Source organism: Pistacia vera, unplaced genomic scaffold (assembly GCF_008641045.1).
Source record: "Pistacia vera cultivar Batoury unplaced genomic scaffold, PisVer_v2 Contig849, whole genome shotgun sequence".
Classification (NCBI taxonomy): Eukaryota; Viridiplantae; Streptophyta; class Magnoliopsida; order Sapindales; family Anacardiaceae; genus Pistacia; species Pistacia vera.
This window is the reverse complement of record NW_022196722.1, coordinates 1,061,428-1,077,903: the sequence shown is the minus strand read 5'-3', so window position 1 is coordinate 1,077,903 and position 16,476 is coordinate 1,061,428. Positions and strand designations below refer to the sequence as shown.

General features: G+C 36.2%; 1 protein-coding gene across 1 annotated transcript; it reads left to right on the top strand.

The window, feature by feature from the left end:
• Positions 1-2,981: 2,981 nt before the first annotated feature.
• Positions 2,982-15,109, top strand: LOC116118592. The gene is made up of 9 exons (XM_031404580.1): positions 2,982-2,985; positions 3,032-3,224; positions 4,758-4,929; positions 5,028-5,150; positions 5,605-5,724; positions 12,910-12,930; positions 13,159-13,217; positions 14,399-14,489; positions 14,737-15,109. Exons 1-9 carry the CDS (start codon positions 2,982-2,984, stop codon positions 14,815-14,817), a joined length of 864 nt encoding a protein of 287 aa, XP_031260440.1. The 3' UTR covers positions 14,818-15,109.
• The last annotated feature ends 1,367 nt before the right edge of the window (positions 15,110-16,476 follow it).

Genomic DNA, 16,476 nt, shown 5'->3' with positions numbered 1-16,476 from the left:
AAGATCTGAACTGCCCTCCCCAATTGGTTTGAAGATTCTTCAGTTTAGCATCTAATTGTTTTTTTAGCAAAAACATGAAAACTAGTAAAAACCTTAAAGGCTCCAGACTTGAATTTCAAAGGATATATCCACATGTATCTGTTGTAATCATCCGCAAATAACATATAGTATTTAAATCCTTTTGAAGAACACACTAGTGCAGGGCCCCATAGGTTTGAATAAACCAACTCAAGTGGTCTGGAAGTCTTAGAATTCGATGAAGGAAATAAAGCCTGAGACAGTTTGCCAAATTGGCAGGCTTCACAAAAAGTTTTATTATAACTAGACATTCTAGGTACATGGAGTTTATTTATTACATGCTTAAGAGTTCTTTCTAGGGGATGTGCCAATTTAGCAGGCCACACCATTATTGAATTATCAACTACATTAGACTGATCCATATGTAATACAACAGTTGTCTTATTATTATGACTAAAGCTATCATTGAGAGTGGAAGAAGCAGCCACATGACAGGAAGCAGCCGGAGCAAACATAGCAGAAGAGGAAACCACAACAGGAAGGGAAGCTTCCAATTGTTATAAGCCATCCTTCAAGGAACCTTGAAGGAGTACATCTCTGGGGTTCTAATCCTTTATAAGACAACGATCAAAATGAAACTCAACTATTACTCCATTATCCTTTGAATGAAGGATGGCATGTATTAGTGCCTTGACTTCCAATTGATGAGGTAGTATTCTAAGATGGCTGAGGAATAGAGTGTTATGAGGGATAAGCAAAAATCTGTTGTTGTTGAGAATAAGAGGTTGATTGCAGTGCAGAAGCAAAATAACCTAGATAGTTTTGTGGTGAATTTGCCTGTGAAGCAAAAATAGTAGTGATAGAGGAATTAAAATTTCTAGAAACAGGCCCGTGGATGAATTGTCCTGGCATGACTGTAGTGAGAGAAGCCTGTGCTGATTCAGTAGAATGAGCTGGAGCTAAAACTTGTGGACCATTGAAAGCAAAAGATCCAAGCACTGATTTGGGACTTGAGAAACCTAGATATTCATGGAATCTATGATGGCACTATAGTGTTGTGTGTCCTCCCTTACCACATACTTGGCAAATGAGTTTAGGCCTAAAATATCATCTTCCTCGGCCTCTACTTCTCATCATTCCAGAATGAAACATGTGAAACTGATTCACATGAGTAAAACCATTCCCAATCTGAGTATTGAGGAGAATATGAAGGATTAAAATCTGACTGAACTCCATTGTTTAAATTGTTTCCTCTAAGCTGATTGTTACTAGGCATCTGTTGGTGAAGAAAAGATTGATCTGGAGTTTGGAAATTAGACATCGGTTGAGGCTGAAATTGGTAAAATTGTGAGTGTGACCAAAATTCCCAATATTAGTACCAGAAACATTTTGAGAAGCTGAATGAGACTCTATCTGACTCTGGTTGGAAGCCAAAAGAGCTGGAGCCATTTGCTCATGAAAATTGGACAAAGAACTTTGTTGTCTCTCTAGTCTAATTTTATGTTTATGAAGTAAGAATTGGGCTTCTTGTAGTGTCGTTTGACTACAACAAGCTGTCAAGTTAGCAACCACAACATCATACTTTGGCCCTAAGCCATCTAATGTATACAACAAAAGTTCTTCATCTGTGATATTCACTCCATTTGTAGCCAATTTATCTCCTAATTCTTTCATTTTTAATACATATTCCCTCACACTACAACCTTCTTTCTTAGCAGTCTGTAATAAGTTTCTTAGGTGTAAGGTCCTAGCTTTAGATACTGACTGGAAATGAAGTTCTAAAATGTTCCATATTTCATATGAAGTAGTGCACTTAGCTATGTGCCGAAACATTGATTCAGAGATAGTAGAGTAAAGCCAGCTTACCAGGAAGTCATCAATTTTCTTCCAAGCAAAATAGCTAGGGTTTTGCTTCTTCACTGTCTATCCTGAATCATCCAATTTCTCCAACAAAATCATCGGTGGACACTCTTTCTCACCAGTAACAAAACCTTTAAGACCAAGAGATGTCAACGCTGGTAGGATTTGTGACCTTCAGAATGAATAGTTTTTCTCTAACAATTTTACAGAGATAGCAAGTAGACTAGGTGGAACTCCTAAAGTAGTGAAATTGGAGCTGGAGCTATGAACCTCCATGTTTGTGTTTCCAAGATTACATGAAAATCTTCAAGATAAAAGAAAATTTTTACCTTAGACGTTGGTCTAGGGCTCTGATACCATAAAGGATATTGTAGAATCAAAGAAAGAAAAATGGAAAGAAAATTTCAGTACGAAGAAGAATAGGAAATCTGGAATTTTCATTAACTGAATTCTGTTACAGGTAATAAGCACTTATATAGCCATAGTTGTGTAAAAAACGGTAGTGCTTTTAAAGTATTCCGTAATTGCACTTAAGCGACATAGTTTGCACAATCATTACAAAATAGACCCAGCTTCTCTAAAACTACTCTATTTCTCTTTTTCCTCACAGGAACTTTGCTTAACACTAGTCACTCATTTAATTTAACGTTAACTATCAATGCAATTAGAGTACTGTTGTAGATTAGTTAGTAATGAAGAACTTCAAATATCAACATAATTCCATTTTTAATCATCTTGGATTAGATCAACTATAGGATTGGAATTGTTGAAACTTTTATTTGGTGAAAATTGTTAGTCTTAAGTTCTGGTGAATTTTAGGAACAAGTTTCTTTGGGGCCTATCAATTTTGTAAGTCCTTGTGTCTGTAGAACAAGTCTAACTTAGCTTTGCTTGACTAATAGGTGCTTGTAGAAAATATCAAATGTTTTCACCTTATTAGAGAGTGAGTTTTAGATAATTATATTTTCTTGTTCCCTCTTTGTTTGCAGTGGTTTTACGATGTTTATCTTTGTTATGTTTCTACTTTCTCGGGTATTTTTAACTGCTAGTTTCTTATTTTAGAGAATAGTAAATGCTATTAAAGTTGAAGCATTCTAGACTTAATGGGTGTGATTGACTGCATGACTATACTTTAAATGCTTTGTATTTTAAGGATTCAAGCCTATCCAAACTGAATCAGCAGATAAGACTGGACAAAGCAGTAATGATGTTGGAAAACAAGTAAACTATTCTGACAAACGGAAAAGCGGGTTGTGCATTTTAGACAGAGATAATGCTCCGAGTTCACCTATTCCTCTTCCAGCACTTCCTAGAACTATGTCTCCTGGAAGAGAACTATACTACATGTAATTAAAATTCTACCTTGATTTCTTCAGTAGATATCATTGTGCTCTAGTTTCTGATTATCAGCATCAAACACACTTTATATGTGTGTGTGTGTGTTTTGTGTTGTTGATGTTGAAATACTTAGGCTCTCTAAAAGTTTGAATTTTATTTTCTCTAACAAGGTAAGAGATTTCCTGACCTGTAAAGAAGTTATGCAGATTAAGAACTTCGTAAATGTCAAACTATTTATTCCGACCTTGATTGTGCTTAGACTTCAAAACAGAAGGAATTATACAAAACAAATGCTAAAAATACTTTCTTTTGCACTAGAGGACGTGTATAAGAGACAAAGGAAGAATATATTACCAACTTGCACTTCCTTCATCTCGTGTACACGTGTAATGAGAGAGACTGAAAAAGAGACTACTAGCATTCCTCAATATAAAAACTAGTCTTTTGTATAACATTCTGTCAGTTTGACAGCTTTGAGCTCTTCATAACTCCGAATCAGGTGTTCAGAGCACTCAACTTCTTCATACTACTTATAACAGTTCTGTGAGGAATATGTATGAACCTATGATTGCAAACATTGCTATCGAGAACACTGGGATCATCTGACTTAAGATATTCTTCTCTCTTTGTTCGACAGTCAGAAGACTAACAATCTTTCTCATTCTCTCTCTCTCTCTCTCTCTCTTGGAGTCCCACACCAACTAGACATACTCAAATCTACTGGTTTATAAGAGGGGATAATCCTTCCATTCAACAAGGCCTTATTGTGTGAGGCGTTAGGCCCACCTCAAATTTTATCATGGTTTCAGAGCCTAGGTTTAATTGAGCTGAGTGCTTGACCAGCGGGTGAGAAGTTAGAGCCGACAACTACCTCCAATAATAGGCATGACCTAACATATGGGCTTAACCGTGAGGGGGAGTGTTGGAGTCCGACACCGACTAGGTACGCTCAAGCCTACTGGTTTATAAGAGGGGGTAATTATCCCATTCAACATGACCTTATTGGGTGAGGAGTCAAGCCCACCTCAAATTCTATCACTCTGTGAATTTGTGTTCCATTAATTAAACATATTATAGTTCTCTTATTAGATGCACAAATCTCTATGCCTCATTTTCTTTGCATATTTTGCTCCGTGAGTACTCCTCTGGGTGTAGTTAAAAGCATCTTGGTACTTCTAAAAAAATTCTGAGTTAGATGCAGGAGACACTTGAAGATAGAAATTTCAAAACTGAGTTTTCTCATGCTTTCTTATTTTTTTAAGAAGGAACTTATCTCTTGTTTGTGCATATAATTGGGTCACTGGAAATATTATGTTTACCTTTGCTGTCATTTAGGCGAATTTGATGCTTATTTTTCCCTACAAGGGCATCATATTTGGGTGAAATTTGAATATCAACTGCACTTTTGATGAGGGCTTTCGCCTTCTATAGAATGGATTTCCAACCAAAAGGAAGTTTATATTTCTAGAACACTGATTAAAAAAACATTTCATAATGGTTAGTGATAATAATGTAATACTTTTTCTTTGTAAATTCATCAGGTCTGCCAGATCTCTATCAAGGAGTCATACACCTACGGCTGGATCTTTGTTAGTACAAAGAATGAGTCCCACCTCTGATCATTCTGGGATTTCCATTGAACAGCCCTTGCTTGGTGGACAAGTTTCTACACAATCTGCACCTTCTCCAAACATCAAAACCATGCTATGCTTGGTGAGATTATGCAGCCACTCTTAAGTTTACAATAATTGATGGAATCAACAAACAGTTTTATGGAACATAATTTTTTTGATTCCATATTTCTATTTCAGGTCTCAATAATGATATTTCTTAGAACTGTTAATCTTGAATTCTTAGCTAGCGGTTATCATAACATTGAGTTTGAGAAATCAAATAAAGGATTTGTGATTCAAGTTGGGAGAAAGCTGTTGCAGGTAATTCAAGCTACTATCTTGTTTTCTTTGTATGGCACTAGCAGATTAGGTTTAGAGTGTATGGATGTGGTTAGATCATTTCATTGTTGGCTACAGCATGTCGATTAATGGCTATACCTTGGAACTTTAAATTGACAAAGTGGCAAGTCGGTTTCAGCCATAGCTGGTTGATCATTAATAAATTTTGTGTTCATTTCTAGTTGAAAAACAAAAAATAAAGATGGGAAAGACGAAAAAAAAAAAAAAAAAAGAAAGGGAAATCATTTATTTATTTAGTAGAAAAGAAATAGAGTTTAACGTACGTTGAAGGGGAAAACCAAAGTTGCTGAATGATCACTGGCTCCATTTTCCTTGCCATTTTTCTTTAAGATTCACTCTAGTTTTTTCCTACTGGTTTGTTTATTTTTCATTTTTTATTATTTCCTTTTTATCTTGTATGCGATTTCAGTTTCAGGTACAGGGTGGGCTATTACAAGGAAATGGTATTGAAGGAAGCAATGGAATTGGAAGTTGCCTTGGTTGGGCAATGGCAGCAATTTATATGGGTGGACGGCTTCCCCAAATTTGTTTGAATGTTAAGCTTTACTTTTTAATTGACTTATGGTAGTATTTATTGTAGTAAGGTTTTCCTGATCTGCAAAAATAAGTGTCCATCGGTTTTCATGTTTCATATGAATATATAGATGATGTTTGCATGTGTCTGCTTTTTTCCAATAGAAATTGTATGTGTTAAATTCTGATAGTTAGCTAAAAATGTAGCAGTTTGTCAACTTGTTTTGAATCTGTTATGGCGCCAAAGTGTATTGCAATCTGCCGTCTGTCAGTTTTGTGAGGCAACCTTGTTTGATTCATTTGTAATGGTTTAGATTTGTACTGCCAGGTTATATGGGATGTGTCTATAATGTTTGTTGTAAGTTGGTATTAATGTATGGCTTTAGATTAATGTTGGATAAAATATGTCTGCAAAGTGGTTGTCAATGGTAAACTTTTGCTTTAGTAGTTATGATGTAAAACTCAGTTGGCAATGCAGAAAAAGATTACTCTTCATCTCTCTTAGTTGCTCTCTTTCTTTTCTTTGCATTCTTCGGCATTAGCAACAAAAAAATGGTATCAGAGCTTGGTTACTTGAGCTGAAAAAATCTGAACCATTTCCTTCTCTTGAACAGCTTATCTATCTCTCCGGAAAACTGTCTTGCATCAGACTTGTTCTCTTGAATCAATGGCCACTCAGACTACCTCTCTTCTACCTCTTGTATTTAATGGTGAGCATTACCATATATGGGCAGTCAAAATGAAGGCATATCTGAGGGGTCAAGGACTCTGGTAGTATGTAGAAAAGGAGAAACAACCCCCTCAGTTAGGACCAAATCCCACACTCAACCAAATCCGGTTGCATGAAGAAGAAGTTTCAAAGGCTCCAAGAGCCTTGTCCCACATTCACTCAGCTGTCATAGACCTTGTTTTTACAAGGATCATGGCATGCGAAACAGTAAAAGAATCTTGGGACAAGTTAAGAGAGGAGTTCATGGGGAGTGACACTACAAGAAACATGTAGGTTCTAAATTTGAGAAGGGAATTTGAGACATTGAGAATGCAGGAGACTGAGAAAGTGAAGGAATATGTTGACAGGTTGATGAATATAGTCAACAAAATCAGGTTGCTTGGAGTGGAGATGACAGATAAAAGAATAGTGGAGAAGGTGATAGTAAGCTTACCGAAAAGCTTTGAAGCAAAAATCTCATCTTTGGAGGACTCAAAAGACCTTAATCAGATCACTTTGATTGAGCTGGTCCATGCTCTGCAGGCACAAGAGTAGAGAAGGCTCCTAAGGCTAGAGGATGCGAGTGAAGGGGCAATGTTAGCAGCTCACAAGGGCAAGTCTACATAAGGAAATAACAAAAGGTTTGCTGGAGATAAGAAAGGAAAAGAAAGGTCCAATGTTCAATGGAACAAAGTTGGCGGAATGAAAAATTTTCCAGCTTATTCTCACTATAAAAGGAAGGGACATGCAGAGAATAGATGTTGGTTCAGGCCAGGAATACAATGTAGGGCTTGCAAATAATTTGGCCACATCTAAAGAGTCTACAAAAACAAGGGAGAGCAACCCCAAAGCAAGCTCAGACAGCTGATAAACAACATCCAGGGCAGGAGATAGAGCAGTTATTTGTGGCCTCATCCACTTTGATCCAAGCATGTGATGAAACCTAGTTGATTGACAGTGGATGTACACATCACATGACACCATATTTGCAGAGTTTTGTGAACCTGGATCACTCACATCGGTCAAGGATCAAAGTGGGAAATGGAGAGTTTGTGGAAGCAAAAGGGAAAGGAGATGTTGTTGTCCAGACACCAAAAGGTATGAAGTTAATCTCTAATGTACTTTATGCACCTGATATAAGTCAAAGTCTCCTTAGTGTGGGATAGATTGTAATGCCCACATTGAGGTATGTAACTTAACTTATGCCCTTATACCCTTAGTTGATTTTTTTTGTTAAAGTTATTTTGAGAAAATGTGAAGAAAATGCCTTAAAATTTCATTAGGGGTAAAATGGTCTTTTCACTCATAATTAGTTGAAAAAGTAGGGAGTAAAAAGAGATAGAATTTCATGGAGAAGTTAATAAAAATGAGCGCATTATTGTAATTGACTAAGGGACATAGATGGAATTTCATAGAAAGTGCAAGGGCAAAATGGGAAAGTAGAAGTAATAAATGAGATATCTTGGGTTCATTCTTGAAAACCCTATCTACTCTCTCACATGCCACTTTCATCTCCAAATTCTCTCATTTTCTTCATTAAATTTCCAAGCCAATTTAGAGGATTTTTGGTAGATATTCAATCCTAAACATCCAAAGGTAAGAGTTCTTGCAATATGACGTGAGATTAATTTTTAAAGTGTTGAATTCTTATAGTTATATGCTTAGGGTTTAAGAAGGAGAGGAGATCTACCCAAAGAGAAAGCTTCTAGTGTGGAACTACCCAAGATCAAGGTAAGTAAATCCAACCCTAAGTTTGATTTGAGTAAGTGTGTAAAGATTTGTACTTGTATGTATGTGCTTATGTTTTTGAGAAGTTTTGATGAGATTGATAATTGAAATTCAGCCATGAGAATTTAGACTTTGCCTATATGGTGATTGATGGAAGTTTGGTTGAATTTAGAAAGAGTTTGAGTAGACTTATGGAGTGTATTTTCCTAGCTAGGTTTAGTGTTGATTTAAGGGAGTTTTGCTCCAAATATTGGTGGCTTGAGAAAGAAGCAGAAGTATAGCCAAATTAGAGTTTGAGTATGCATGCAACTTGTTTGATGAAAATCCTAAGAGAAAACATGTTACCATGGTTGCCCTGTCACAGCCGTGACCTTCTGAGTGATTTTTGGGCATCTTACCGATTACATTGGGTTGAGACCTAAACATAAAAGTTGTAGCCCTTTCTCTAGAGACCAATATTGTAGCCATCCGATGCGTATAACTCGAGATATGCCTTCTTAAATATGACCTGTGTAGAATGACTACCTCTAAATATTTTTAGTCTAATAATCTATGATTGATTTCAAGTATGGGAATGTTGTTGGTAAAAAATACTAGTTCTCTAATGATATTTTTTATATGCCATAATGCATTCTCTCATTCTCACATTTGCATCTAGAAAGAATAGCAAAGAACGAGCATAGTTCCATGCACATACACATGGATGAGAATAGTAAAGAATAAAGAAAAAAAAAAGAAAAGAATTAAAGGTAGAAGTATTATCTAAAGAAATATACTTAAAGAAGAATTCAAATCTGCAATTTTACTTAAAGAAATGTAAAAATAAAAGAGAAGTGAAGGTTGTTGCTCTGGGGAACCCGTGAGTGACAGAGAAGAATAGTCCCACATACACACTGTCTTCAGTGAGCGGCCTCAGAATCAGAAAGAAGTAAGTGTACAGTTCGTTAGAAGTGTATGTGGATGAGAACTGTACCAACAAAATTTACCTACATGCATGCCGCCTTTAGTGAGCGGCCTCAGAATCAGAAAGAAGAGTTGTACAATCCGATAGAAGTGCATGTAGATGAGGACTTTACCCACTCACATGGCTAGGGTTCCGAATCCATGCCTCAACTAAGTCCGATCAGCATAGAAAGAAAGAATAGAAAGAAAGAACAAAAAGAAAGAATAGAACAGAACAAAAAGAAAGAAAGAATAAAACACAGAAAGAAAGAACGGAAGAGAAACATAAAACATAAAAGAAATTGCATTCTTTATGCATTTATACATATGCATCATGGCATTCATATTATTCAGAATTAGTTTCTCCAGTTATGCTTACTTGTTAGTAAGTGAGAAACAAGAATATAGAAAGAACAGAGAGAAAGAATATAGAAAGAATAGAGAGAAAGAAAAAGAGTAGAGAAAGAACAGAGAAAAAGAAAGAAATGTGTTGTAAGGAAAGAAATTCAGAAGTTGAACAACAGAGAGAAATGAGTAGCCTAGTAGGTTTACTTACTGAGCAATTAGTACTCACCCTGTTATTTTCAATGTTTTTGTAGGTAGTAGATGAGAGGCGTTCTGAAGGAGTGTCAAGAAGCGGAAGGAGTGGGCAACACTGTCAAGACAATTTCAAAGAAAAAGGCCATGTACATTATATAAGTCTAAGGGAGATTCAGTCAAAAAACTTAGTTCAGAATCTGCCCATTGTTGAAGAACCAAAAGAAGTCGGCCAAGCATGTCAAACAGGCAAGATGAGTAGAAAACCTTTTCCGGTGAATCAAGCCTGGAGAGCCTCTGAAAAACTTCAGCTTGTTCACTCGGATGTGTGTGGCCCCATGCAAACCTTATCCCTAAATGGAAGTAGATATTTGTATTGTTCATAGATGATTGGTCCAGGATGTGCTGGGTTTACTTTCTAAGACAGAAAAATGAGGTGGTTGGAGTATTCAAGAAGTTCAAACAGCTGGTGGAAAACCAAACAGGAAAGACTATCAAAACCTTGAGAAGTGACAATGGTACTGAATACACTTCTTAAGAGTTTGAAATGATTTGCAAGGAGGCTGGAATCAGACATCAATTCAGCAGCCCTTATACTCCACAACAGAATAGAGTTAGTGAAAGGAGAAACAAGACTGTTATGGAGATGACAAGATGTATGATGGCTAAGAAAAGACTTCCAAAATCCTTCTGGGCAGAGGCTGTCAACACAGGGGTGTGCTTGCTCAACAGACTTCCTACTAGAGCTTTGATCAGTCAAACACCATTTGAAGCCTGGACTGGAGTTAAGCCAACAGTGGATAATCTGAAAATTTTCGGAAGCATATGCTATGTTCTAGTACCACCTGCAAAAAGAACAAAGTTGAAGGATAAGGCTTTAACATGAATTTTTATTGGCTACAGCAGCCAATCCAAAGCTTATAGAATATACATTCCTAACTCAAAGAAAATACTTATTTCCAAGGATGTTACAGTTGATGAGAGTGGAGTCTGGAATTGGGAGAAATGTAAGGTTGATGTAGAAACAAGACCTCAATTGAGTGAAGCTCCAGTTGATCAAGTTGAAGAAAATCTAGGAGATGAATCAGATGAAGAGATTTTTGTCAGAGGAACAAGGTCTCTGGTTGATGTGTATGACAGATGCAATATGGCACAAATGGAACCTTTAAGCTACTCAGAAGCAGTGAAGTCAGAACCCTGGAGGATTGCTATGAAGGAGGAGCTAGCCATGATTGAAAAAAATCAGACCTAGAAGCTTGTGGACAGACCAGAAAACAGAAAGTTAATCCAAGTAAAATGGATTTTCAGAAAAAAGTTAAATTCGAATGGTTCAATTCTTAAGCATAAGGCCAGGCTTGTTGTTAAAGGATTTGCAAAGTAATATGGAGTAGATTTCCTAGAGACATTTGCACCAGTTGCCCAGCATGATACCATCAGATTGCTGCTTGCTGTGGCAGCTCAATTTTCTTGGAAAATTCATCAATTGAATGTTAAATCTGCTTTCTTGAATGGCTGGTTGAATGAGGAGATTTATATTGAGCAACCAGAAGGGTATCAGATTCAAGGAGAAGAGGGAAAATCTACTTGTTGAAGAAGGCCTTATATGGCCTAAAACAGGCACTGAAGGCCTGGTATAACAGGATTAATGACCACCTACTCAATTTAGACTTTGTGAGGAATCCAAATGAGCACACTTTATACATTAAAGAAGTCGAAGATGATGTAATGATAATTTCTCTGTATGTGGATGATATTTTAGTGATTGGAAGCAATAATGCTCAAGTGGAGGAATTCAAAAAATCCATGCACAGTGAGTTTGAAATGACAGACTTAGGTGAAATGTCATACTTTTTTGGGATGGAGATTGGTCAAGATACAAATGATATTTTTGTGAATTAAAGGAAGTATGCAAGTGAAGTCCTTAAGAAGTTCTGCATGGAGAATTGTAAACCAGTGGACCTACCATTGGTTCCAAATATGAAGTTATCAAAAAGTGATGAGGTTGAGAAGGTTGATGAAGGATTGTACAGGAGCTTGATTGGTTGCCTACTGTACTTGACAGCAACCAAACCAGACTTAATGTATGCCACAAGCTTGCTATCCAGATTTATGAGTCAATCAACCGAGACTCACTTCAAGACTGCAAAAAGGGTGCTAAGATATGTGAAAGGCAACACTAACCTTGGGGTGTGGTTTAGGAGATTAAAAGACTTCAAGTTGGTTGGTTTTTAAGACAGTGACTGGGCTGGTTCAACAAATGACATGAGGAGCACTTCAGGGTATGCATTTTTTCTAAATTGTGGTGCTATTTGTTGGCTTTCCGGAAAGCAAGAAACCGTGGCTCAATCCATAGCAGAAGCAGAGTATATATCTGCTACTGTTGCTATGAATCAAGGCATTTGGCTAAGAAAGATTCTTAAAGATTTGAAGGTGAAGCAGGTCAAGCCTACTGCCATCATGTGCGACAACCAATATGTTGTAGCAATGGCCAAAAATCCAGTGCATCATGTACGTACAAATCATTTCAAAATTAAGTTTCATGTAGTGAGAGAGGCTGAATAAAATGGTGAAGTGGAATTGATGCACTGCAAGGGTGAATTACAAGTGGCTGACATTATGACTAAAGCTGTTTCCAAAGCCAAGTTTGACGAATTCAGATTCAGACTTGGTGTTTCCAGCCAACTATCAAGGAGGAGTGTTAAATTCTAATAGTTAGCTGGAAATGTAGCAATTTGTCAACTTGTTTTGAATCTGTTCTGGTGCCAAAGTGTATTGCAATCTGCCATCTGTCAGTTTTGTGAGGCAGCCTTGTTTGCTTCATTTTGTAATGGTTTAGATTTGTACTGCCAGATTATATGGGATGTGTCTATAATGTTTGTTGTAAGTTGGTATTAATGTATGGCTTTAGATTAATGTTGGATAAAATATGTCTGCAAAGTAGTTGTCAACAATAAACTTTTGCTTTATTAGTTATGATGTAAAACTCAGTTGGCAATGCAGAAAAAGATTACTCTTAATCTCTCTTAGGTGCTCTCTTTCTTTTCTTTGCATTCTCCGGCATTAGCAACAACAGTATGGTATTGGAAAGACATATGAGCTGGTATAAATAAACCATATATATGTCAGCAAAACTATTTTTTATGGTATTTCTTTGAAGCATGGATGTAGTAGTCTATCGTCATCTTTTCTCAATCTGACAAATTGTTCTTTTATTTATATATCCCGTTAACCAGTTTTCATTATTGTCTTTCTGAAACTTTTGGTTCTTGTATCTTGTTCTATTATTTGCAGATGAGAAGGGGGAATGTGGAGGTAAGAAAGTATAGGTTTGAAATTATATTTTTTCAGTAAATTCAATTGTATATATAAATGGAAAGTTTGTTTGGAATGGAATTTGGCTTTTTTTTCTTTTTTTTTTTTCTTTTGTTTTCTTTTGAGAAAGGGATTGCTTGATCCTGTGGTTCAAACAAAAGAAAATTGGTGTCTGTGTGTGAGACAATTCAATAAGATCATGATTTTGTTTCATGGATGATGTTGCAGTGCCTTAACCCTCGAATGTTTCTCTTCGCTTTGAGTGGTAATGCAACATATGTAGCAAGGTGAATATGTCCCATCTATCATTCTCATCCTCATGGGTCTTTCTATTGTTGTCCACTCATCATGTTCACTTTTTCATATTTTGTGCTGGAACCCCAATGTCAGGGCCTGATTTCTTACTCAGATCTTCTAACAGGAATATATATGTTTTCTTTTGTAGTGTTATGCCTCAAAAGTCATGCTTATGTCAGCCTAATAAATGTCTTTCTGTACTAGTTGCCAAGCCCATATCTCCTCAAAGATATTCTTACCAACCCTATCTCCTTTCAAGAAATGAATTTGCTTAAGTTGAGCTCGTTTTGCTCAAGTTGAGCTCGTTTAGCTCAGATTGAGCTCATTTTGCTCTCAAGTTGAGCTCGTTTTGCTCAAATTGAGTTCGTTGAGTTCGTTATGATCTCAAATTGAGCTCGTTTTTATTCAGATTGAGCTCATTTTGCTTTCAAGTTGAGCTCGTTTTGCTCAGATTGAGCTCCTTTTGCTTTCAAGTCGAGCTCCTAATAGATCACGATCAGCTCCTAGCTCTTAGCATTCGATCGTGCCAAGAATAGTTCAAGCTCTTCAGTTCAAGATTGCAGCCATTCAGATCAAAGACCTTAGTTTCTAAAGCGCGATTACGCACTCCAAAAACTAGGGGGCTTCTGTTATGCCTCAAAAGTCATGCTTATGTCAGCCTAATAAATGTCTTTCTATACTAGCTGCCAAGCCCATATCTCCTCAAAGATATTCTTACCAATCCTATCTCCTTTCAAGAAATGAATGGATGAGAGCCTTCCATGTGTCAAGGCAACTTGCAAAATACTCATTACATTTGAGTGCAAGGGTGTATAAATTGGCACTCCTCTTTCCGAAGAGGGGGGCTAAGCATATGAGAGCTAACCATAGATAAGAGCTCAATTCTTTCTCTCTGTAAACACTGTATTTCTTCATCTTTGTATGCCTTATGGGCAAAATCATAGAAATAGTCAGAGATCAATAAAATAACAGTGGATGTAGGAGTCGCTTGTTTATCATCCGAACCATTATAAAAACCTCTTTTTTCTTTTTTTTTTTTTTTTTTTCTTCATTATATATAATCTCAGCTCCATATTCAAATCTCATGGATCCATCACGTGTGATTCCTAAGTCCGCTTAGCGCTTCTCACGTGCGAGTCGTTGGCGTCCAAAATCAAGCGTCAACATGTAGCATAATTGTTAGCAACTTGGATTGGTCAAAAATCAGACCAAATCTACCATGGCTTGTAGATGCGGGAGGCTGTGTCCTACTTGATGCTTTTGTATCCTTATTAAATATCATTATCTCTTATTCTCTTTTTAGTTAGACTAGTGGAAAGGGGGCATTTAATTTTTCAATGCATAGTTAGATCTACAATTCCATCTTCGCAAAATGTAAAATATTTAGACATTTCAATGTTGTGTAGGTGCTTGACCGTGAATTATCTCCTTACTAGATTCTCAGTAACAACATCATCAGCACAAAAAAGTCATTTCTCAGTTTGTGTCGGACCTTAACATCTTCTCTAGATTTTAATCCAATTCATCTACTTCCATTGTCGGTCATCTCGAGATGTAGGTTATAAGCATGGAAACTCTAATTCAGCTTAGAAGATGATGACAACAAAGTAATTCAAGGTATCTCCAACTGTTTATGCATGTGTGTGCATGAAACCATGTCTGTATGGTCTTAGGCCGATAATTGTTCATTGTAGCCTTGATTTTCTTATTTCCATTTTTTGTTTGGAAGATGGGTACACTTAAAGTGATAATACTTACTTAGATATGATACTGCTCCATCATGTGGTATTAAAGCTTTGACATCAACCATAACAGTGGAAACACAAAAACTCTTGTTACTGAAGGTATATGCAACCCAAGACGGTGGGTCAATTGGGTTTCAGGTGGTCTGTAATTTTAACCAACTTTTAGTGGTGTGAGCAATTGAATGATGTGATCAATAATGTGAAAGAATAATAGTTTTCACGGGTTAATTGCCAAGTCTCAAAGGGCTCTAATGATGTGATCAATAATGTGAAAGAATAATAGTTTTCAGGGGTTTTGGTAATTTCAGGAGGTTTTTAATAGTTTTCGACATTGCTGTGACACTTGAGACTTTACAATCTCTTAGGTGAGCAAATACAGTTAACCTAGTTTACAATAAAGTTAAAAGAGATAAAGAAAGACAAAACAAAAATAACATATTTTATTGTGGTCTGACAAATCCTAAGTACCAAGATTGAGGATTTAATTAGCAGGAGGTCTTGCATTACCAAGACCAAGCTTATTGCAACAGCAAATTGATTTCTTTGGTGTCAGTTAGTCAAGCCACAAGGTGTGTTGTGAAAAATATAGCAAATGTACTAGTCACTCAAGTGAAAAATATAGCAAATGTACTAGTCACTCAAGTAATATAGTTAAATGAGTAGAGTATTATTCTCACGAAAATTGTTTACCTGTTAAATGTCAAAATTGTTCCAGTTTTAAATTATTTGAAAACAATGAAAATTGAAATATTACGAATTTTATAAATTAAAAGTTAAAATCAATTAAAGAATGCAATTAACAAGCTTGAATCACCCATGGACAAAAATGCTAAGGCATTCAATTTCACCTAACCAATTCAATCTAAATCCTAAAAACATGTTACTGAAATTTTATCATCCATTGTTAATAGCAAAATACTCTTAACCTATTTGAAACCCTCTCTCAAGTAGAACCAAAATTACTCATAATAACCTATGATATCTCTATGTGAATTTAAAATCATATGAGCACATTAAGTTCTATCGTATTTGAATAAAAACCACACAAATCACATTGACACATCTCTGTCTTTCATTCAATTCATGGCACACATCACAAGAAACAATTTATATTTACTATTCTCAACATGCACAACAAATCATTCAAAAGCATTAAGTAAAGTGATGCATACTCAACAAGGATTGATAAAAACTTCAACAATATAATTTAAGGATTCAAATCGTCAAAGAGAGGCTACATCAAAGCCCTAGCAAAAGGAAATTAGTTCATACTTGAACAAAGGAAAAGCATAATTTCAAATTGACAAAACATTGACTTAAAAAAAGGAAAGAAGAGAAGAAAAAACTATGAAGATGGCTACTCCACGAATTCCTTCATCTCCTGTTTTTCTAGATTTTGATTTTGCCATACTGTCAACTTGTGTCATGATTTTCTCTCCGGTTTCGGCTCACTTGGGCGAAGTCATAAACATAAGAATTTTAGCTCTCTCAATTAGTTTTCCAA

Bases quoted from the DNA above. Each gene is read 5' to 3' on its own strand.
- LOC116118592 (XM_031404580.1), top strand. The intron at 4,930-5,027 runs GTGAGATTATGC...TTTCTATTTCAG, and splicing joins TCAAAACCATGCTATGCTTG to GTCTCAATAATGATATTTCT. The intron at 5,151-5,604 runs GTAATTCAAGCT...TTTCAGTTTCAG, and splicing joins TTGGGAGAAAGCTGTTGCAG to GTACAGGGTGGGCTATTACA.